The sequence below is a fragment of the Sparus aurata genome, chromosome 1 (assembly GCF_900880675.1).
Source record: "Sparus aurata chromosome 1, fSpaAur1.1, whole genome shotgun sequence".
In the NCBI taxonomy this organism is placed as follows: domain Eukaryota; kingdom Metazoa; phylum Chordata; class Actinopteri; order Spariformes; family Sparidae; genus Sparus; species Sparus aurata.
The window spans coordinates 24,449,808-24,472,603 of record NC_044187.1 but is presented as its reverse complement, the minus strand read 5'-3'; the positions used below and the strand labels follow the sequence as shown (position 1 = coordinate 24,472,603).

At 42.3% G+C, this 22,796-nt stretch overlaps 1 protein-coding gene across 2 annotated transcripts; it reads left to right on the top strand.

Moving 5' to 3' along the window:
- Nucleotides 1–746: 746 nt before the first annotated feature.
- LOC115583555 (ubinuclein-2-like) lies at nt 747–22,485 on the top strand. Of its 2 annotated transcripts, XM_030420520.1 has the most exons (17): nt 748–1,365; nt 2,245–2,361; nt 3,311–3,412; nt 4,227–4,337; nt 5,619–5,722; nt 6,798–7,386; nt 8,863–8,933; nt 9,320–9,449; nt 11,752–11,858; nt 12,046–12,156; nt 13,215–13,358; nt 13,772–13,822; nt 13,944–13,986; nt 14,186–15,859; nt 15,957–16,164; nt 17,607–17,675; nt 18,800–22,485. In XM_030420520.1, exons 1-17 carry the CDS (start codon nt 1,063–1,065, stop codon nt 18,844–18,846), a joined length of 3,981 nt encoding a protein of 1,326 aa, XP_030276380.1. In that variant the 5' UTR covers nt 748–1,062; the 3' UTR covers nt 18,847–22,485. The 2 variants fall into 2 exon arrangements, with proteins under 2 accessions (XP_030276388.1, XP_030276380.1); XM_030420528.1 differs by lacking the exon at nt 17,607–17,675 and having other exon boundaries at nt 747–1,365.
- The last annotated feature ends 311 nt before the right edge of the window (nt 22,486–22,796 follow it).

Genomic DNA, 22,796 nt, shown 5'->3' with positions numbered 1-22,796 from the left:
ACATTGGAAAATAAAAAGATACAAAAAAGGCTTCATGTACATAAAATATACCATTCATCACCACATGTAAAAATCTTCTTCAGCTGCAAATTTGGCAACTCAGCAGGGCTCCCCGTATTGCCCAGAGGGGGGCTAGGTTGGGGGTCGATACAGGCCCATCAGTAAGATTTAACCCTGAGGCTTTCTAACAGGTTAATCCAGCCATGGTATCTACCACCAAAGTACTGAAATTACTTGTGTCAATGTGAAACTAAAATGTATTCACACAGGTTATTGTGATCAGGAGCATTTCCGCTCTTAACTGAATATCAACAGGTGGTCTTTGAGCCTGTATCTAAGTCAGCTGTGTTGGGGTGGTTAACCGAGACAGCCAATCATCTGTCTTGTTTTCTTCCGTTTAGGATTTTATGTTTGTGAGCTCAGTGCCATTGTAGAAAAACGCACAATTCAGCATTTTCCTGAATAGACAGGAAGAAAGGCTTGAAATGAGAGCTTGTCTGTTCAATACAGCGAGACGAAGCAGTTATCTATTATGTGGATACACACAACGTGTGGCGCGTGTGTGTGCCACAGCCTGTCCTTCACTCAGACACTTTATAAAGGTCATTATAGTACTGATAGTGTTGTTATTATCGCCTGTTGTGACAGAGGCGGGTTTTGGATCGGGGCACGCGGTGATTGGACGTGATGACCCCCCCCCCCCCCCCTTTGTCACGGTGCTTCCGTTCTGTGCGTACGCGCATGCGCAGCGACCCCTCTCTTCTGATATTTTATTTACTCCCGAAACCCAAGATGGCTCCTGTGAATGTCTCGGTCCCATAGCAAATTGAGGATGCAAGTAGCTGCCGAAAAAACAACTTTGCCCCGATCGTCGCATCCCCTGGAGTTCAATTCGTATGGTGCGGAGGAGGCCCTGACATCCGTCTAGGCACCGCGCAGCCGTCGGAGCTCCGCGAAACCTTCTTCAACCCAGCAATTTGGAGTAGTTTCGCGAAGTAGCTCTTCTCCTCGCTGTCGCTGTCTGTCCGGAGCGAGGTTCAGACAGGCAGGCAGCTCATCCAAATGGCCGAACCGAGAAAAGTGCAATTTGTCACCCTCTCGGCCTTCGCAGCTGGAGCAGCCGCGGAGTCTAGGAAACGCCGGCTGGAGGATGAGGCCGACTTCAACTTCGGTAGAGCCGGGGAGGTCGAGGCAGCGACCGGGGCAGGGGGTGCTGCCAGCAGCGAGCGTCTCGACGAAACCGGCGACAGGGAAAAGGCTGGAGCCGAGAAGAGGGCGACGGTGCGGCTCAACCTGTCTCTCTCCGAGCCTGACGACCGCTCCTCGGTCGAGTTCAATTACGGCGAACTCGTCCAAAACCTCCAGGTAGGACCCCCAGTTAAACTAACACAACCAGGCCGAGTGAGACTGGAGCTGGAGTTCATTTTATTGCTCTTGGAAGTGTTTGTGAGGACTTGTCTTTGCTGAGTAAATCGGGGCGGGGGGGTGAGTGCACCTTGTCCTTCCGTGGACTAGCGTGGTTGAAACTGACCATTAGTGCGACTCAACACAAAAGACAGCAGCGGTGTTTGTGTCCACGCAGCCTGCTCGTCCACTCTGCGTGTTTTACAACTTCAGCCGCGCTCTGTAACAAGATCGTAGCTTTTTTAACACGAGGGACCTCGTCCTCCTGCACATGTCGAGATGAGGCTTATCTTGCGCTGCTACCTGTGTCCTGTTCACTCAGACTTGCCCAGCAACAGCCCAGTCACACAGCCATTACAGCACTTGGAAATGCCACATGCAGTTTGGCCCTCTGGCTGCGGGTGATAGATAGATGAGAGAGCATTGCTGATGGAAGTACCAGGATGTAGCATGGGAGCGAGGCAAATGTCAGAGCTGAGAGATCACACACACAGGCTCGCCTCATTTTCATTCAACACACTTTTTTTTTTTTTCTATTGTTGATTTATGTGAGTGGGGGAAAAAGTTTTCAAACATCAAGATAATTAGATATTTCATATTTGGATCTAAATGTGTTCATGTCAGCATCATGTTTTTGTGCATATTGTGGTATTTTAGCTTTTTGTTGTTGCTGTCATTTTGTTAAGTATACTGGCAAACTTTTGTGATGTGTCAATATTTAACTTATTTTATCGTCTGTGCGCCACTACAAGACAGCAGACTGAAATAGCCCTCATTCTGACACCTGATCGTTCCTATTCATAATCTTTAATATCACATTTTTACCTTATTTGCTTCCAGTCAAAGAATAAACCTCCAAGTGTGACTCCAGCCCCAAATCCTGCCACCCCCTTCAACGATGAGGAGAGAGAGCGGCTCCAGGTCGAGGCCCTGGCAAAAAAGTTTGAAAATAAATATGTGAGTATTTATGTTTTTTGTCTGTTTGTTGAATGTAAAAAATCTCTGCATTTGAACTGCTCCTATTTGGATCATGCCACAATTATAGTCTGACTGATGCTGGATTTTTGAAGGCGTTACCAATATCGATATTTTCGAGTCAGTAGAAAATAAACTGTTCATTGCTTTCTCTGCTTTTGAGAGATTTCAGATTTGTTGTCACATTTTGTCCAACATAATGAATCTGCAATATAGGCTGGTGTGTTACTAAATATTAATAAAACTATTGTTTGGTTGAGTTAGTTAACTTGTTTAGGTCAAGACATTTTAATTGATTTAGTTTTGAGTCTCATATATGCCTGTAATACTTTTACAGTTTGCAGAGCAGGTGACTCCCTCAAAGACGACTTCTAATCTTATGAGAGGAAAAGAGGAAAAGCCTCAGGAGTAACTGAGGCGATTATACATGTAGTACAAGATATTTTAAGTGACTCAGTTGATATGGGATTTTTGAGGCTTATATTGTTGAATGGGAAAGTTTAATTTTGTTTGTCTTTTAAGGAAACATGAGTGGGACATTTTACATCTAAAAATAAACTAGTCAGTGCTCTCTGGTGGACAAACTTTGTAATGGGGATAAATGTTTGTGTATCACCAAAAACCTTTCCATTGTGCAGTTTCTTTCCACTTATCAGCCAGTAACAACACATCTGTGAGATGCCGATGTTGACTGATGTATCGGTGCGGTCCATTTATCAGCCAGACTCCAGTTGTCTAACAGCCACATGAAGAAAATGAGGACATTTTGTCAGTCCTCAAAAGGGGCCATTTTAGGATCACAAAAAAATGCGAGGGCTCTTAATGTGAATCAAAACATAAACTGTTTAACTCTCTCTCTCTCTCTCTCTCTCTCTCTCTCTTTCTCTTTCTCTTTCTCTTTCTCTCCCTTTTTCTCTCTTTTTTTTTTCAGGGTAACACTGGGAAGAAGAAGAGGAAGGACCGAATGCAAGATCTGATCGATATAGGTTTTGGCTACGACGAGACGGACCCCTTTATTGACAATTCAGAAGCTGTGAGTATCCCTCGCTTTATTAATGAGGATGTGATTTTTCACTGATGTGTCTGTTTTCCAGGATGTCACTTTCATTTGGTCAGATGTCTCTCCTCAGTCTATAGAATAATGTTCCACAGTGGTCTCTTTTCCTCTTAAGTATTCTTGTCATTAATTTGCCCTCCTTGTCACATTCCGGAACTGCTGCTCTCTTGTCGTGTTGAGGTAGACGCTATTCCTCTGTGGTTAAATATTTATTTCCTGGCTCGATGTTTCAATACAGTACATTCAGTGGTGCTTCTAAAGATAGATGCTTGTCCCTTCTACTACGCTGTAAAATCATCCTCATGACTCATGAATATGTATGTGCTCCTTGTGTCCACACAGGGATGTGTCATTGTTTTTGTTTGACAGTGTTTGTTGCTCAGTATTCAGAGTGTCTCACTCTGTCTGACTGTAACGGCTGATAATTATTATTAATTGTTGTGTTGTTTTGATAGTTGTCCTAGCTGCACTCACACATTTGCAGCGTCTCTTTGACCCCTTTCTTTCTGTTTTGAAATGCTCTGAGATGGAAAAATGTTTCATCTGAGGCCTGGAGGTGGAGGGACTGTGATAGTTTTTAGTGATTTATTTATTTTGGCGCACAACAAGTCATCCATTTTCACTTACTGACCGAAGAGCACCGACTTCTTTTGGAAATGTTACCAAAAAAAACATTTTAAGTCACTCAATATGTTTGAACATCCGTTTTTGTTATGTAAGAGGATTTATTGTTTTTTGAAATTCCTATGATTTTACAAAACAAAATGTCTTCTATCGTTATTTTTCTCAGTATGATGAGCTGGTGCCTGCGTCTCTGACCACAAAGCTGGGGGGATTTTACATCAACACAGGCACGCTGCAGTTCAGAGCAGCCTCTGACTCGGAGGGGGAGGGAGACAAGGTAAGGCTACCTCAGCGTAACTGAACTTAAAGAAAGTATTTGTTTTTTCTTTCTTTTCTAAACTAATATTATCAACATTGGGAAATGTGTGTAATTTCATGGACTTCTTCTAAATGTCAAATACCCAAATTTAAATAACAAAACATTCAAGTCTGATGACCTACTGTAATTGTTATTCCTGGTGTAAAACTTGGCAACATCCTACCGTTAACAAGCCAGCACAATTCATATGTTTAGAAATGCCCTTACAATCACATCAAGTCAAACATCTTTGGTTTACCAAACACTCTGGAGGTATAAGCTTATAAGTTTGATATTCTACTTGTGACTTGTTCCAGGTATTTGAAGCACATTACCTAAATGATCAAGTGTCCATGTGAAATATGTTAAGAGATACATTTTCAGCCATGCTAGTTGCATGACTGTTCTGTGGCAATGTCTGTCGGTGGGTCGGCGGGTCGACCACTCCGGCCAACAACTTATGGACAGATTGACACAATTTTGAACATATCCACTAGTTTCCAAGGGAAGTAACTGGGGAGACTATGAAGATTACTGGTAATACTTTTCTATACACGTTGCAACTAACATAAATAACTGAGATTGATGATAATGATAATAATAATTGACATCAGCAGCAGTTTAAAGGCTGTAAAAGTGTCTTTAGTTTTTTAGCATCTATCCGCTGTCTCAAAGGGCCCCTCACATTGCTGATGACACGTCCGTCTTATTTTAAAATGCACTACCCAAATTAAAATTTAAAAAACATATATATTATTCTTCCCTGTGCCAAATTCTGTGAGTCAATACAACACCTTTGACACTGTGGAAAAATGTTGATCTAGGAAAGTGTACGGTGTCATAGAAATTGCGTTGTTTTATGGCTAACTTTGAGAAGAGTTAGCTTCACTGCCAAACCGTGCTTTATTCCACAGTAAATAAAGCATTGTTTACTGGAGAGGAGTTGTGTGACGCATTCTTATTTAGATAATGTGGTGTGCCACATGGTTATTGCACCATGTGACACAGCAGGATATCAACAGTCCCGACTAGGAGTATGAATGTCCTCCCAACAGGAGCTTGATTTTCACTGGTTTCACTGAGACGTGATGTAGCTGTTATCATTCAGCACATCAGGACAAATCTCTGAAGGACACACACACACACACACACACACACACACACACTGCGTGTGTTCCTCAGGCAGAATTGATTGTTTGCCACTGTGCACTGTCGTCATCTGCTCATTTGAGTTAAGGAGTGTATGTGCTCTTGTTTCAGAAGCAGAATGACAACAAGGAGCAGGTGATTAAGAAGAGGAAAAAGAAGGACGTGAACAATCTGGAGGAGAAGAACCCAAAAAAGAACAGGGTACCGAAACAAGGGTGAGAATCTCTGAAGTGTAATATAATGTCTTTGTTTATTTCCTTCCGAAACCTAAGCTTTAAAAACAAAAAATCACTTGATAAAAAGAATTATTACTGTTAAGATGTCAAAAAAATGTCAGTTTAAAATGTCAAAAACCCACAGACAGACACCGTTATGTAAATGGCCGTGTTCTCCTCCTGTGTGTGAAAAGTTGACCTTTTGGACACCCATGGATCTGTTATCCTCTATGAATATGTGATGACGCATTTGTCCACTCCTGACCACGCTAATAATCCCCCACCACCCTGTGTGTGACATTATATACTCCCGTGCTTTTGTGCGGATCCTCTCATACATCTATCATGAGGCACGGATGCTGACTGTGACTTGCTCTTAGCTGCTGTGACAAGCCAGCCACTTTCCAGAAAACGCTCCATTATCTACGCTCAGATTGGCCCAATACTAATGCCGCTATTCGGAAGGCAACTTCCAAAAATAGCAGCAGCTATTGCCATTGTGCCATTATGAAACAGATGATGTTATACATGGGCATATGTGTGTCAGATCCTTCAGAGCAGACTGCAGGTTAATGCCTCAGATTCCCTGCAGTTCCTCACTCATCCCACGTTTCGAGTCGTCTTTGTCAGCCTGTGTCGATGCTTCAGTTTTCTGTGAAAAACTCTCTTATTTGTTTCATGGGTCTCATTTGGTTTTCATGTCGCACTTTTTACCTCCACCTACTCACTTTTCTGTCTTTCTTAAATGTAACTGAAATGGTCTTTGTTTATTGTGATGCTTGTTTTTGGTCATTTTTGCAAGTAGATTTTTTTTTACTACCGCAGAGAGTTACCCACTTCTGATGGGTGGTATCAGTAAGACAAGTGGTAGTTTTGCATTTTTGTATTTTATTTTTTTAGTTCATAATTTGTAGTTTATGAACACCTGTTGGTAAGAGTGGCGTAGATCTTCTTGTTGTTCATCTAATTTTTCTTTTCCTCCTCCAATTCCTGTCTTTTCATGGAGCACAAACCGATTTAAATATATTGTCAGCATTTTGCTACAAACAAGTCTTGTTGTGTTTCCCTCCAACAGAGTGACGGCTCTCAACCTTCACCGGCCAGAGAAGAAGAAAAGGAAGAAGCTGATGAAGGACTCGCTGTACCTGGCAGCTATGCTCCGCCGCTTCACCCGGGAGAAGGAGGAGATGAAGAAGCGGACTCCGAATATGGCTCACCCCAGCCTGGCAGGAGCTGTGACGAACAAGCCCCACTCCACCAACTCAACAAACCACCTGTTAGCCTCCAACACCACCCACCCGCAGGGCAACACAGCCAGCAGCGACCTCTCGCTGGCTGACCTCACCTCGGACCCTGCCGTGATGTCACTGCTGGGCTCGGCCAATGAGAAGGAGCTGCAGGATCTCCTAGGCGACCTGGACTTCAGCCTGTTGGACACTGACCAGCAGCACGCCATGGCGGCAGCCAGGGAGAATGGCATCCTGGGAGTCGGTGTTCCGGCTCATAAAGCAGCAGCAGCAGCCGCCGCCGCAGCAGCAGGAGGAGGGGGTGGTGGTGGTGGCCAGGGGCGAGGTCTGGGGTCTTCCAGCGGACTGTTTTCTCCGCCCCCGTTGCCTGACGGACTGCCTGCTCCTCTTATCAAACGCATCGAGGACCTGCGGGCGGTGAGTCAGCTGTCGCCAGTCTGTGGGTGGATGCAATTACCTGCGAAGCCTCTTTACTGAAGTTATACACAAATGCCAATCGGCTCAGGAAGTGGCAGAAGTGTTTGTTGTTTTTGTTTAGTGCAACAACAACAACAATAGTCTTTTCTAAAGGATTGGAGAAACACGGCTCCAGGCTGAACCCTGAGGGGGCTTTATATAACTAAAACAGCAGGGTTGGCGTCACTGTTGCTCTTGTATCTCAGAGCCACAGAGTCAGTTTGAAGCAAAGGAATGTTTTTCTAGATGTGGGTAAAAATGTAAAGCAAGGCAGAGAGAGGGATGATGCAAGTAATGGATATAGAGGTGAAGAAGAGAAGAGTGAGGAGAAGGGAGGCAGATAAATACATATTAGGATTGTTTGTGGTGCTTCTAAAGATAACTTATTATATAAGTAATATAAATATTTTCTTGAATTCATTAAACGAAGTGTAACTTCGGTCTCTTGACCTTTTTAGTTTGGTTCATTTGTTCTGAGCCAAGGCCGAAACTGCATGTTGATGTAGTTCTGGTTAATTTAATGTTCAGAGTGTCACAAGTCATGCAGAGCAACAGTTGATCTTAGTATTACACAGTTTTTTGATGGTCATCCAGCATTATAAGTGAAATCAAATTAAAATAACAGACAGCAGCACCTCTTTTGTCTCTTCTGTGTTTATTTTTTTACTAGCTGCAGGTCTCTCAAGCTCACAACTAAATTGTTAGTTATGAATGCTATTAGATGAGTATGTAGCTGGACCTTGTATTTCATAATAAATGATGGACAGGCCGTAAAAGTGGCATTTTGTACCATAATATCACAGGAGTTTTGGTTTGAGGGCTGTTGAAAAGAAAAAAAAAATAAGATAAGGCTTTGGTCTCTGGGAAGTTGCGAGAGTGACTTTGTAGACTTAAGTATCAATCGATAAATCGTAAAACCAATTGGCAAATTGGTCGGTAACAAAAACGTGTTGTGTTATTTCACTGCAGCTTTAGATCACTTGCTGATCCACATGTGTGTTGCCATCATGGTTACAACGTGATGTTGCGTAAACATGTCGCTATAGAGATTAGGAGATCCTTAACAGTGTTTTTTAACAGTTAAAGTAACAGTAGTTTTGACAGTAGTAACTTATGAATTCATGCTAAAATTGAATGTCTACAGTTGCGAAACCCTTTGGTTAAACACCAAAAACAAACTCCACCACAGTCCACCTGGAAAACCTGGTTATTTAGTGTGCACCGGAGTTCGATTGAGGGGATTTAGAAACCCATTTAGTGTAAAAGAATCCATAGACATGTATGGTTGAATTTAGACTCGGGTGAAGGTTAGTCCAAGAGAACTGAGGAAATGTGTTCCTGTCAGCTGAAGTCCTCAGAGGTTCAGCATCACAGATATATGTATATGTATTTGTACTGTATGGAGCTGGTATGCTGACTCAACCTTTTCTCCCACAGGCCTCGCGGCAGTTTGATCAAGAAGGCAGGAAGAAATTTTTCACCCTGGACATGAATAACATTCTCCTGGAGTGAGTAGGACAGCTTTTAAATCACCGTCAGCCACATCCCAGCTCGCTCTCCTCCTCCTCTGCTCTTTTTCAGTCCTTCTCACTCATTTTCAGCAGATTTCCCTTGATACCTCCACTGCTGTCTTCAAGTGTTTTCTTCCCTCTCTGTCTCTCATTGTCTGTGTTAATTAAATGCTTCTCATTTCCACACTTGAACTTTATCTTCCCCCACTCCTCTTATTCTGTGTAGCTACCCTTTATTCTTCCCCATCTATTACTTCAATCTCCCATCTCTCTTCTATCCTGCCATCTTTTTCTCCCTTTTGTACTTCCACCTCCATACCTCTCCCTCCCCTTTTGTTGTCTGTTCTCTTTGTGCTTCTCACACTTTTTCCTCCTCCTCTCAGTATCGAGCTGCAGGTCCAGGAGCAGCCTCCTGAGGTGCGTTCAGAAATCTACTCGCACATGGAGGCATTTGTGCCGTGCAACAAAGAAGCCCTCCTCAAACGCTTGAAAAAGCTCAGTCTCAACATCCAGGTGAGTGAGGCTTATCTGTGGAGGAAATGTTAAATCCATCTAGAATCTGATTTGAAAACACCCGTCCCATGGTGGCTTTTTTGGGATCTTTATGGTCATTACACGCCAGATTCAGAAATGATTTTCTGTGAAATATGTTTCTCATTGACCGTCTGAAATTGCAATCGCAACAATGACTGAACCTCAGGGTGGTTTAGTGTGCTTCAGTTAACTAGATTGTATCAAGTGCGTCACAGCAAATCTGCAGGTGAAAGTGTTTATAGCTGCTATCGTACAGAGACAGGGGTGAGACGAGATAATTGTGCAATGGGGGATAAAGGAAAGTGTCTCATGGACGTCATTGCTTGGACTTGAAAACAATATGAAATAAGCCAGATTTAAATGCTGCTTCGAAACTGATTTATGTATTAGACAATTGTTGAGATGAACTAGAAGTTAGCTTCTTAGATCAAATTTGCCCTAAACTACATATGCATTTTCTCCAACAGAACTAAGACTACAGAGTTTATACTATGAAATATGAAATAAATTTGAGACGCTAATAGGTCTGTACTGGTCATATTTTGGAAATTTCTGTTTCTTTTTTTACTACTTCTGCATCGTGTTTATTGCATCGTGCCAGTCCCTTGTGGCTTCTTTGCCCTTGCACACTCGTGCTCCTTTTTGACACCCAAATACTGTAGAAACCACTAAAAGTGATCACAGGTACAGTAATTAACCGCTTGGATAAAAAAGCTTTGGGACAGGATCCCAGAGAGTTAAAGTGGGGCCCCTTGCAGTGGACCACCATGGGACCTTACATCAGATAAATAAGTATGATGGTGAACGGCTAGAGGCAAATACCATTTTGATCTGTGTTGAATTGTGCCATGAATTACACATACAAGGTTTTAAATCTTAAAGTTAATTTTTCAAATTGAAAAACTTATAGTTTGTCATTAAACAAATCCAGTTTCAGACCTTAATAAATACATAACAATAAAGATTGGACATCCAACAGTCGCATAAGTGAAGCTGTCTTGTTTAACTGTCACACTGTAGAGTTGGCCCTGTATATTAGCTGCTCACAGAACTGATAACTCTCCTTTCACACAGCTGCAGCTGTCTATATAGTTAGATTTGTTGTGAGTTTAACAATTTTTCATACTTTTTCTCTGCCACAGTGATGGCCTTGTTGATGTTGGTGACATGTTGGTAATTTTTGGTCTTTTTGTATGTGATAGCGTAATTTTTCCTCATGGTAACCTGTCTGCATCCAGCTGGTCACCTGAAGGAAGGTGCGTGCACGTTGAAATCAAGACGGGAAAAGAGTTTTCTCTCAATGAAAAATGTTTCTCCTCGGAAGCTTATAACAAACTGTCAAAAACGAGGCAGCAAGACGCAGCAGTGAAACCTGTTGTTCCTCAGGCTGCTACAGAAAACAAATGTGCATGCAGAAGCACCTGTGGTTAAAGCCCCCCTCGTCAAGTGGATTGATAATGTTGGCTGCTTAATGCCCTCTTGGCAAGGGTAGTGTGAGTTGTACTGTATTTTGAACAGTCAATACAATTCAGTAAAATTACTTTATGTTAATGAAATATACAAACTTCAATGAGATGGCAATCTGCAGGAGAAATGAAGGAATGATAATGTTAGAAACATCCCCTTTTAGTGATCCATTTGAACATGATGGATTTGATCACTGTTTAGAAGTGTCCAATGTACCGTCAAGTTTTTTATAACAAATGATTCAGGGACAACATAATATCATCCAAATGTTTTCTTTATACTCTGTTTTCTGATTTGCATATTTCGGAGCACTTGAGCTGCCTCGTTCAGCCTCTGTTGTATAACCCCGAAACTGATCCTCTTGTTCCTCCACATTATTTGTGCCTTCTCACACAGCTTTTAATCCGCAGCCATCTTCACTGCCTCAGTTGTTAATGTGGAGGCTGACTAGTGCAGCGAGGACTGCCACAGAAAACGGGCTTCCAAATGTCATTTGTCATGGACCATTAAAGTAGCAATGTTGACTAAATACATCAACATAGTCCCCCACTTGCTACTTCTGGAGTTTTCCTCTTGCTACAGCTGCTTTTTCTCTTCTTTTCCTCTCTCCTTTCTAACTTTTCTTTGTCATTTTCTTCCTTCCTTTCTTTTTCTTCTATGTCACTGTTTCTATGCTTCTGTTGTTTTCCACTCTCCACATTCTGATTTAAATTTGCGCCCTCACTACAACTCTACTCTACCTTTCATTCTTGTTTTTCTCCCTATATCTGTCTTCCTCTGTCCTTAATACACCCACCTCTGTGTCCTCTCTCAGGACGATCGACTAAGGACGCCACTTTTGAAGCTGAAGCTGGCAGTGTGTAGTGTGATGCCAGAGCAGATAGCCAGATACAACATGGACTGCATGGCCAAGGTTGCAAAGTAAGTAAATCCTTATTTTGTGTGCCAGAAGCTGATGAACTCAAACTAAAACCTTTGCCTATTTCCAGATCTGACTTTAATAGTTTGATGTATCCTGAATGTGTGCATGTGTGTTTATATGTCATTGTGTGTGTGTGTGTGTGTGTGTGTGTGTGTGTGTGTGTGTGTGTGTGTGTGTGTCCTGCAGGCAGCAGTCAGAAGAGGGCGACAGGAATGGCTCAGAGGAAGAAGATGAAGAAAAGCCTGGAAAGAGGGTGATGGGCCCACGGAAGAAGTTTGTCTGGGATGACAAACTCAGGTAACAGCTGGCTGGATGACACACTGTATTTGTGATGCTGCAGGTTTGACTATGCATCCTGACTTTTTTCTTTTCCTCATATCCTGTCATCTTTTGTCTTCATCTCATCTGCTGATGTCTGATCTAGTAAACAGAGCTTACACAGGCTCTAAAGATTGATGCTGTGATGGGAAAAAAAGAGGCAATAAAGTCAAATATTTCTCAGCTGTTTGGAACTTTAAAGCATAAGAATTGGTCCTTGTGATTTTTGGCTAAAACATTTGCAATGTGGTCCTTTAAATGTCACCAAACAGGACCTTTTTTAAAAGAGGACTCCATTTATTTAACACTCACAATGGACCTTTTAAAAAGGTGTTAAAAATAAATACAGCAGAGGCAGAAACATTCTCTTTTTAAATGCATCTCAACTACTTAAAGTTTTGGATGTGCTACGGTGAATTCATCTGATTAAGGTATATCAGAAATAAAATCTGTGTGGAATGTGGAAATTCACATTGCAGTCAGAAGAACAGCTTGTAAAGTTGGAGAAAATGATGGTATCAGAGGTGACGTTATATGACCCTCAAACATGGCTCAGGAGAGTAAACATTAGGTCAATAGTAAGAAACTTTTATCACCTCATTTATTTCATATCTAGTTTTGGCTCGTATGTAATCTGTAATATTGGATTTAGATGAGTGATCAAATGCAAAACCAATCCTTTTTTGGATTATTTCAAGTATAGAGAGAAACAGAGAACTTTACAGCTACATGAATGTGGGAACCCGAGTAAAGAATTAGTTTAGAATAGAATAGTCTTTATTGTCATTGTACAAGAGAGTACAATGAAATTGAGTTTCCCAATGAAATGAGAAAAACCTTGTGACTGACGCGCAGCTTCTTTTCAATCATCATTTATTCTCCTAACAGCTTCCAGATTTTTATTTTCCACAGTCATTATTACCTCTGAATCGCTGAAGAATTGGTCTCCTTGGTCATTATGTGCTCAATACCTGCGGCTGAATTTAGATTTTAATATTGGATGATTTGTGCTGAGTTGGATATTTGTGTTTGGGCAGGAACCTGCTATGCAGCCTTGTACGAGTGAAGCTGAGCTGCTACGAGATGGAGAACCAGTGCTCTCTGTCTGTGGAGGACTACCTCAAGGCCTTCTTAGAGAACGAGGTCAAACCACTATGGCCCAAGGGCTGGATGCAGGCCAGGTCTGTCTGTTTCTGTGTGTGTGCATGCGCGCGTCTTTGTGTTTCTCTGTGTGTTTGTGCTCTTGTGCTTATGTAGCCTTGTATAACAGCCCTTTAACAAATTCCCTCATGGTGATGACACAATTACTGAAAATTCTCCAGGGTGAGAACAATGGAGTTGACCCTAAAACTAGAATTGGGTTACAAACAATAAAGGTGTGTGTTGCAAGTCTTGTCAGGCAGGTTCTAACTGAACAATCTTTACCTCTATGACATCATGAGAGTGATGTCATAGAGGTAAAGATTGTTCAGTTAGAACTTGCCTGACGACAGTTACCTGTGGTGACTTAAAGAAATTACTTGAGAAAAAAAAAGACATTAATTGTCGGGCCGTTCTTGTCCTTGGTCATTAACACTTTATTTCCTCTGCTCAGGATTTTGTTGAAGGAGAGTATTTCTGTTCACGGTCACCTCACTGGAAACCTGTAAGTATTTACTTTATGTCATGTTTCCTCAGTAACTACACATGGAATTATTGGAGACTGGGCTTTGAATGTAAAATGTAATTCGAAAAGACTGAATGTTTGCTGGATATTTTCCATACAGTGTTAAGAGGAGAATGGTGCCTGGGCCCAAGGCCAAAGCCAAGGTGAGGACAACTCAGATCTTTTATAATAACTAAAAATATCCCGCTGATTCTCCTTTCTTTGGTCTTACAGTACAGTTGAAAGTGTGAAAGTTAAACATGGAGGTGTTGGAAGTAAAATAAGAGCCAGGTTTTCTCTGCCTCTGAGAGTGTACAGTTGTCACAGGTTGCTGATATTGATCATGTGTCCTCTGTTTCTTAGGAGGGTCTTTGGATCCACAAACCACCTCTCACTATGACCTCCACCCCTTTGCCCACCTCAACTTCCGTTCTGACCTCCAACCGCCTGCCCATCTCCTCCTCACCCTCGGAGCCCATCTGTCTGTCGGACTCTCTGGACGAGGATCTGACTGCTCCCTCTCTGGACTCCATCTCCCACGCTCTGGCCCTCCTCAGCAATGCATCAAAGGGCCTGGGCCCCTCAGACAGCCCCTTGTCGCCTCCTCCCCTGCAAATGCCCACCTCCTCTCCTCCCCCCGTTGCCCCTCACTACCCCTCAGCCTCTCAGCTATCTGCCTCAGTCGCACCTACAACGCAGCAACATTCCCTGTCTAAGGTGGAGACCGCTGGGAACTTGACGTTGACAACGCTACCAACCTCCTCTCCTACCTCCTCTTCCTCGTCTCTCAGTGTCGCCGCCATGGCTCGAGTCCAGGCGGCAGGTCTGTCGCTGGCCTCCAGGACTCCAAATGGTCCCTACAGCTCGATCAAAGGATCCGGCACCATGGGACAAACCCAGACTCAGAGACTTGTTACTATGGCATCACCCAATCACAGGCCAAGCTCTGTGATTGGCGGGAGTGGCAAGATGCATCCTCACCCATCCCCTTCGCCTCCAAAGCTGCGGCCTCCTCCCACGGCTTCCCCTCTGCTGCCCCCCCATCAGAAGGGCTTTGTTAGTCCGGCAGGGTTGCTGGGAACTATGGGAGCTCCTCAAGGACTGGTCAAGAGCAGTGCCAAAGTCAGCGGAAACGACAACACAGTAAGCAGCAGCGCCCCACCTTCTTCCTCGCCCTCCTCGCAGTCCCGCTCCATCTCCACCACCCACTCTGTCCTGCAGTCTTTCTGCCCTCCTTCCCCGGCATCCTCCTCGCCGTCACAAACCTCCCATACCTCACACTCCTCTCAAGGCAAATCACACACACACCACCACCACCAGCCCAACTTCATCACACCCATGCAGGCCACCCTCACTAAATCCTCCCACAGCAGCAACTCCTCTCCTATCATCAAACTCACCCCTCGTCCTCCGGCGCCCACCCCACCCCCCTCCTCTTCCCCTTCCCCATCATCCTCGCCCTCCCACCCGCTCTCCCACCAGATGACCCCCAGCCAGCAGCACCAGTACTCCCCCAAAACCCCCAAAACTTTCCGACCGCCCTTCAGCATGGCGGGTGGTGGGCAGGTGAAGCAGACACAGGGCGGCGGGCAGGTGAAGCAGACGCAGGGCAGCGGGCAGGTGAAGCAGATGCAGGGAGGCGGGCAGGTGAAGCAGATGCAGGGAGGCGGGCAGGTGAAGCAGATGCAGGGTGGCGGGCAGGTGAAGCAGATGCAGGGTGGCGGGCAGGTGAAGCAGATGCAGGGTGGCGGGCAGCTGAAGCAGACGCAGGGCGGCTGCAGCTTCATAGGAAGCCAGAAAACTCAGTCCAACATGAGCAACAGTAGCATAATCAACAACTCCACCAACAATAAGGGGGTGGTATCAGCTGTCAGTCACCAAGACAAGACTCCCTCGTCTTCAGCACCTTCTGTCTCAGCCAATCATGGGCAGCGGCAGAGGGTGGTGGGCGGGGCTAACCAGAGCTTAAAGGCAGGAAATGGTTGGTTGCCTTCAGGAACTCTGGCCACGTCGACCACAACATCACACCTCTCACAGGTCAGTGTCTGGGAAACAAGAACAGCATTTTTAACATGGAGCTACGACAATGGAGTCACATTTCTGAGTACCTTTTTTGTTTTCAATCTTTCTTTAGGTATCAACAGCAGGCACTTCCCTCCTGGGCAGCCCCTCCACTTTGCCTCTGGGCTTTGGCATGTTGGGAGGCCTGGTGCCCGTCTCGCTGCCCTTCCAGTTCCCCCCGTTGCTCAATTTCAGCCCTCCCGGAGCCCCAGGGGCTGCTGGCATGGGCTCAGCCCCCAGCTCCAACTCAGGATACCCTCTAGCACAGAGCGACCTAATGGGTGAGTGGGCACACAACCAAAGACAAAATAATTCGGGGGAAACCATTTGTGTTCGACCCTTTTAGATGACATGTACAGCAACATTAAGGGACAGGGAACAGACTTTCTTATTTATTTATTTATTTTTTTTAAAGGATAGTGTTGGTAAAGTATTTGTATTTGGTATTTAGTTTTAGCTATAGTTTCTTTTTATTGTCAATACATTCCTTTAAAAGGACCAAAACCAACAGTGTGTTAGACCATCTCTCAGTACTACTGGAATATAGTTACAATCTTTTTTAAATAGTCTAAAGTAATATCCTGAAACAGCTGGGCACTGTAGTTTTTAGCAAGTGTTACTCAAACAGGAGGGTGAGTGCATTTGTTGGGAACTATTTTAAGCTGTGCTTTAAAACACTCAGTGCACAAGTGAGTTATTTCCAGCAGCAGGACAGTTAATGTCAGATCAGCTCTGAATAAACAGTGTGTGTGTGTGTGTGTGTGTGTGTGTGTGTGTGTGCGTGTGCGCGCGCGCGCGCGCGTGCAGCTATCAAGCTTTTGACACAAACAACATACTTCTTAGGAGGATGAGTTCATCATCTGTTAATCGCTGGCTTTGATCTGTTGATGAGATTTGACATACCATCCCTGTTAACTGGTTTTTATTTCATAAAAAAAAAAAGTAAATTTTATTCAGTGATTTGTCTCATTAATTTATTTGTTTAATTATTGATTATGATTGTTAAAATATACTTGTCAAGGTGAGCCTGAAAATGTATTTTTTGGGCGATTTACTATTTTATTACCGGTAAAATAAAATATACTTATTGAATATTAAGAAGCAACACATCAACTCTGTAAAGGCGACTGTAGGCATGTCTGACTGTCTAAATTAATTTTTAAATTAAATGAAAAATTAAACACCCATTCTTGAATAACCCAACACCAGTTTGATCAATATGGTCATGATTTTGTAAAATTAATTTAAATAGATACATGTCTTTTCTGCAGATGAACACTTCTAATCGTTAAAATGAGAAGCCAATTTACTTCTAGAATGGAGTGTACTCTATATAAAACAGTGATTGGTTGGAACCCTGAACACATTCACAGTCCTTGTTTTGATGTGTGTGTTTGTGCGCTGATCCTAAAGTCTACCAGCAGAACCTCCATTGTGTTTGCTGTGCTCCACATCTCTCGTCGTGACCCTCTCACCCCATGTTTAATTTTTTGATTTTATGATGCACCATCTCCCTCCTTTGTCCTCTCCATCTTTTGTGAAGATCTCTGTCATCTCAATCTTTTGTACTCGTGTGCCTCACTGCCACTTCGCTTTGATCCTGTCCTCTCTTTTATTACTGGTCTCCCATTTTAACCTGCCTCCCCCTCATCTAACTCTGCATCATCTTTTGCATATAAGCCATTTTTTTGTTGTTGCTCATCTTGCCTCCATCTCTCCTCAGATCTGTATAAGAGTCTCCAGTCAGGGTCGCAGGCCGCCCTACCTCCTCACTTGCAGCTTGCTTTCTCAGGTAATCTGCTCTCTCTGGTATCTCTCTCTCCCTCTCCCCATCTGTCTGTGTCAAATCGACCTGTCGTCCTCTGCTCAGCTGCAGTGTTCTTTGCTCTCTCTCTCTGCTTGCTTCAGTGTATTTGCTGTTTGGCCTCTGGTTTGACCTCTATAGTTGTAGCGCAGAAGACGCATGAGTTAAAGCTACCAAAGTTGTTTTTACAGTAGTTCGCAGGATAGACAATGAGGATTCACTTGTGCAGATGTTTCTTTGATATGAGAGCAGCGATCTAATGAGCACATGAAACTGCAGTGTGTAATTTGACTGTCTTAATTATGAAAAACAATTGACAGCTGATATCTTGGGAAAATGAGGGTTGAACGTCTGTCAAACATAAATCTATGGGGGGTTATTTATTGCTGTGGACTCACGGCCCAGGGTCACCTGTAGTATTCATGGCACTCAGGTCAAAGAACCATCTGAACATCTAAAACAAGGGAGACAAACACAGCTCACGTTTTATAGTGTTTCCAGTGTCCTGTAAAACTTCTGCAGCCTGTTGCACCAGTGATGTATATATGAATATGATTAAGACAGTCCGTTCATATCTAAATATTTTCATCTTCTGTTTATATAAAGAGGCCAAAATTATGTCTCAAACTTGTGACCAAGAAAATATCCATTCTTACAGCTGCTCCAGAAAATAATGGCTTAGTTAACCCACAGATGTGTCCGCTTCAGTTTGCTGGCAGGTCACTGACTTCATGTTTCTGCTGTCAGTTCTGCAGCTTTGGTTCCTTTGTTTTATGCAGCAGGTTATTTAATCCTATGAAACATTTTTTGACATGCTAAGTGCCATATTACTAAAGCAGCTGGTGTAGCTTGGAAGTTGTAACTGGTACAGCTTGACGAATACAGATGTATTATATATATATATATATACATTTCTAATTCTAAACACATGAATTAAACAAGCTCATTTAATGCCTTTTAATTTGGTTATTGATGTATTTATATATTTGGAAGCTTTTCATTGACACTGGACACATTCAGATATTATATAATGTCGGCCATATTTAGAATAGTTGCAAAAGGCTGCTGGATGTCTGACAGTTGTTAAAATGTCTCTCCTCCTGTCCACTCAGACGTGAACCAAAGCCAGGGTGGAGACATGAAGAGGAAATCACACTGACCAATAACAGCGAGGTGACATCACAGCCTCCTGGAGACATCCACCAATAGGAATCTTCACTTTGATTGACTGACAAAGTGATGTGGTATTAGGGGGCGGGGCTTCACTGCCTCTTTTAAAAAAAACAACGGACCTAAAGGAGAATCAGTTCAATCCTCGCTACAAGTGGCAATGATGAATTAATTTAACTGTATTTTCTAATGAACCGGGTATGAGAGCAAGACGGAGTGAATGATGAGAAAACTTTTTTTTTGTTCTGCTTCTTTTTATTTTTGTCAACATGTTTACATATGACCGACCTTGATCACTGTGGAATGAGTGTGAGCGAGGTGGTGGTACAGATGAGAGTAGTGGTACGCTACGTAATATAATTTGTATTTAAGCTCATGTGGAATAACAGGACTCTTGTTTCTTGCAGTACAAAAAAAAAAAGAAAAAAAAAAAGACTTGAGTAATGAATTTTTATTTTTTTGTCTTTTGTCTCAGATGTGGGAGTCGTTGTCCGTAGAAATTTTATTGTTGGTCACCTCTGCTCCCACAAATGACTGTTAAGTAGTAGCTTAAATTAATATTGATAAATTATTTGTAATTTACACAGGGACAAAAACACATAATGATGTGTGTGTGTGCGTGCGAGAGAGAGAGAGAGAGCGAGAGCGAGAGAGAGCGGTGAAGTTGATTTGAATGTGTGTATGTACATAAAAGAAACACAATATACTGTTAATTTCCAGATTCTTCTGTATGAATGGATAAGGACGTGGATCCCCTTTTCACAATAATGAACGAGTGTAAGTTTGATGCCCCTCTCTTGCTCAGTGTGTTCTTGGTGCTGTTTAATCACACTGGACCTTTCTCTGGAAAAAAGACTTGAATTGAAAAAGTTTCGGGCTCCTCTTCAGGAGAGAGGAGCCGCCTGTGAGAGAGGGGAGAAACGTCAAGATTGTAGCCTACTTGAATTGTGTTTTTTTGTTGTTGTTTTGTTTTTTTCTTTTTTTTAAATTTGTGAGTTAAGATTTGATTTACTTTATCTGCTTATTGACTCAAACCAACTTAATATAACACAACGCCTTAGTTTATATTGAAAAAGTATGAAAAAGATCTATGCAGGACTGTAAAACGCTCAATGCAAAAGTGCAAGTCGTTGCTTGGCTTTCAACCTCTACTCAACTTGTCAGTACATTTCTGGAGTTGTGAATGTTTGTAGATGTTATTCTGTCACATGAGACTCTTTTCCTTCTGGCGTGTGTTCAGACAGAATGCACAGTGAATTTTAGAAGTCAATGAAGTTGATGGAAAGACGATTGGACGCAAGTTTGCACAAGGGTTGGTGCAAGATGAGCGTGATTATGAGCAGCAGCGTTAACAAAAAATCAAAAAACATTGGTGCTTCGATGTCAGAGATATTGGGCAGTTTTGACAGAGCCCATATCTTCCACTCGAGACAAAGCCAATAACACCAATACAGTCAATTTAACCAATTAAATAGGACTCCTACACTATTGGAACTGCTGTAATGAACTGCTTTTAATACTTAACACAGCGCAATAGGCCTTTTTTTTTTTTTTTTTTTTTAGCTCTAAAGGTCAAATTTAATGAATTTACAAAATAAAAAAAACAGGTGTGAACAAGTTCCATAATTTGTGTGGACAAAATGTTTTTAAAAAAACAAAACCTCCCTACAGGATGTTAAGGGTTCACTCCAATACAGTTGGAATACAACGCGAAGAGAAGATGCCAATGTGCTCCAGCCTTCTCTTCTTCCTCGCATGCGTGACCAAAGCCTTATGAATCTACTTCATAATCCGTATTTAGACAAAAAGGAAAGTGACTTGTAGAAAGAGACGAGAAGGAAGTGTGTCAGAGGCTGAGCACAAACACACAGTTGTAAACTAGCTAGTCACCAACATAAAGACTGTTTCTATCGTCTGTAGAGACAACAAATTGGCTCTTGGTGGCAAATGCACACAAAACGGTCATAATGACGAGGCTATAGTTCGCCCGGCCGTCTGTCTGAACACACCTGTAGAGATACCTTCCCTCTGCTGAATACCTCCGTTAACAATACCGTTCTTCCTGAATCTCTGGCTTTCCTCCCCTGAACAGTTCCCAGCCCTCCTCCATGTGTGTCTGACTGACCGGTGGCACCGAGAACAGCGCCAAAGATTGATCTGTAGCTCCATGTTGTAGAAGGGGTGCTGCTGGTCAGTGTGTGTGTGTGTGTGTGTGTTTGTGAGAGAGTGTGATTATTCAACATTTCCCCCAAAATGTAAACCCAAGAGTGTAAACATGTGGTTGTTCAGGATGTCATTGTGAAGTCATGTGACTGGAGCAGTGGGTGACATCTTCTAAATTGTGCTTTCTTTGGGGGGTGGGGGAGGATCGAAATGACATTTCGTGGTTAACTGGTCACCTAATTTGGTCTTTTGTAGATTATTTTTGTGTGTCAATTATGAAATTAAACAAAACAGGTGGTTTTCAGGATGACTCTTGCAGACTTTTTTTTTTCTTTCTTTTCAACAAACTTTGTTTATTCTTTTAACTTTAAGAGATGAACATTGATGTGATTGAGCAACATGTGCATTCTCTGTCAACGCCGCTGACCTCACAGCCCGCTGCCAACACTGGCATGCTTTCCATTTGTTAGCTGGACCTGATGAGGACCATCGGATAAGACAGGAAAAAACATAGCTGTGGATCAGAGGACATAATACACATTTTATTTTTTTCTTAAAAACAGTTGAAAGGCCATCATTTGTTAAATAGCTGGGCACTGTAGTTTTTTGCTAATGTTAGTCAGTCTGGAGTAAATGGAGCATTTGTTGGGGACTTTTTTCAGCAGTGGATAAATACACGTTTGGCGCTCTAGTGAGTATTTACTGCAGCACGGTGATATGTTTATGCCCATGTTTATGCTGATGAAGAAACAACTGCGTGGCTCAGTTGTTTTTTTAATAGTTGCTGCTTTCGGTCTTTTAACAGGAATTTAAATTAATTTGTTTAATATCAGAGTTATCCTTTTAAGACAAGTCCAAGCTTTGAGTTTTGGACAAACCTTTGTATTCAGAAAAGTATCAATGTGTCAAGAACAAGAAACCATCAATTATTACTTGACCGAGGAGGTTGTTTTAACCAGTGACCATTTGTGTAATCCTGCTCACAAACAAACCAACCAACAAAAATTACTGAACGGTTTTCCACCTAAAGTGGATGAAGGATGGGTCTCGGCCCAGCATAGTCCCCATTAACTTTTGGATTTTTTTTTTGTATCACTTTTAACAATTGTGAGATTTTTTAAAACATTTTCCTTAATTTTCCAGGAAATAACTAATGGATTTTGATGAAAAAAAAAATCAGGCCCATTTAGGTGGCTGTTATTTATGAATGAGTAGAAAAAGGTTTGGTTTCGGCATTTGCTCACTACTGGGTGACGTTCTGTTGTTCATTATTATTTAATATGTTGAATATTATTTAATAATTATGATTTCAATTAATCGTTGAGCCTTTAACATGTCAGAAGTGTGAGAAGTGTCCATGAGTTTTTCAAAGGTGATGTCTTCATGTCCCGTAAATGTCCAAAACCTCAATGTATTCAATTTATAATCATAGAGAATAAATAAATATTTGTATTTGACATTTCAACAGTTTGCAGCCAATTATTTTTCTATTGATGTATTAATTGCCATTAGTGCTTTAGTTGCTAAATTGATAATTACAGCTCAAGGAAAAAATATTTCTAACGGCATTAGATCACAGAATGGGAAATAAGTATAGTCTTGCTAATTTTACAAGCTAACTGTTAAAGATTAGACTGAAAGCAGAGTAGTGTCTAAAGTCTGCTGCAGCCGATGATGTTGGGCTGTAAAACAACAGTAAAAGTCCAAACACTTGTGTCACTGAGACAAAACTGATACAATAAGAAAGCAGATCTAGTATCACTACAGGTCAGATCC

Bases quoted from the DNA above. Each gene is read 5' to 3' on its own strand.
- LOC115583555 (XM_030420520.1), top strand. From the start codon at position 1,063: ATGGCCGAACCGAGAAAAGTGCAATTTGTCACCCTCTCGGCCTTCGCA. The intron at 8,934-9,319 runs GTGAGTAGGACA...TCCTCCTCTCAG, and splicing joins ATGAATAACATTCTCCTGGA to TATCGAGCTGCAGGTCCAGG. The intron at 12,157-13,214 runs GTAACAGCTGGC...GTGTTTGGGCAG, and splicing joins GTCTGGGATGACAAACTCAG to GAACCTGCTATGCAGCCTTG.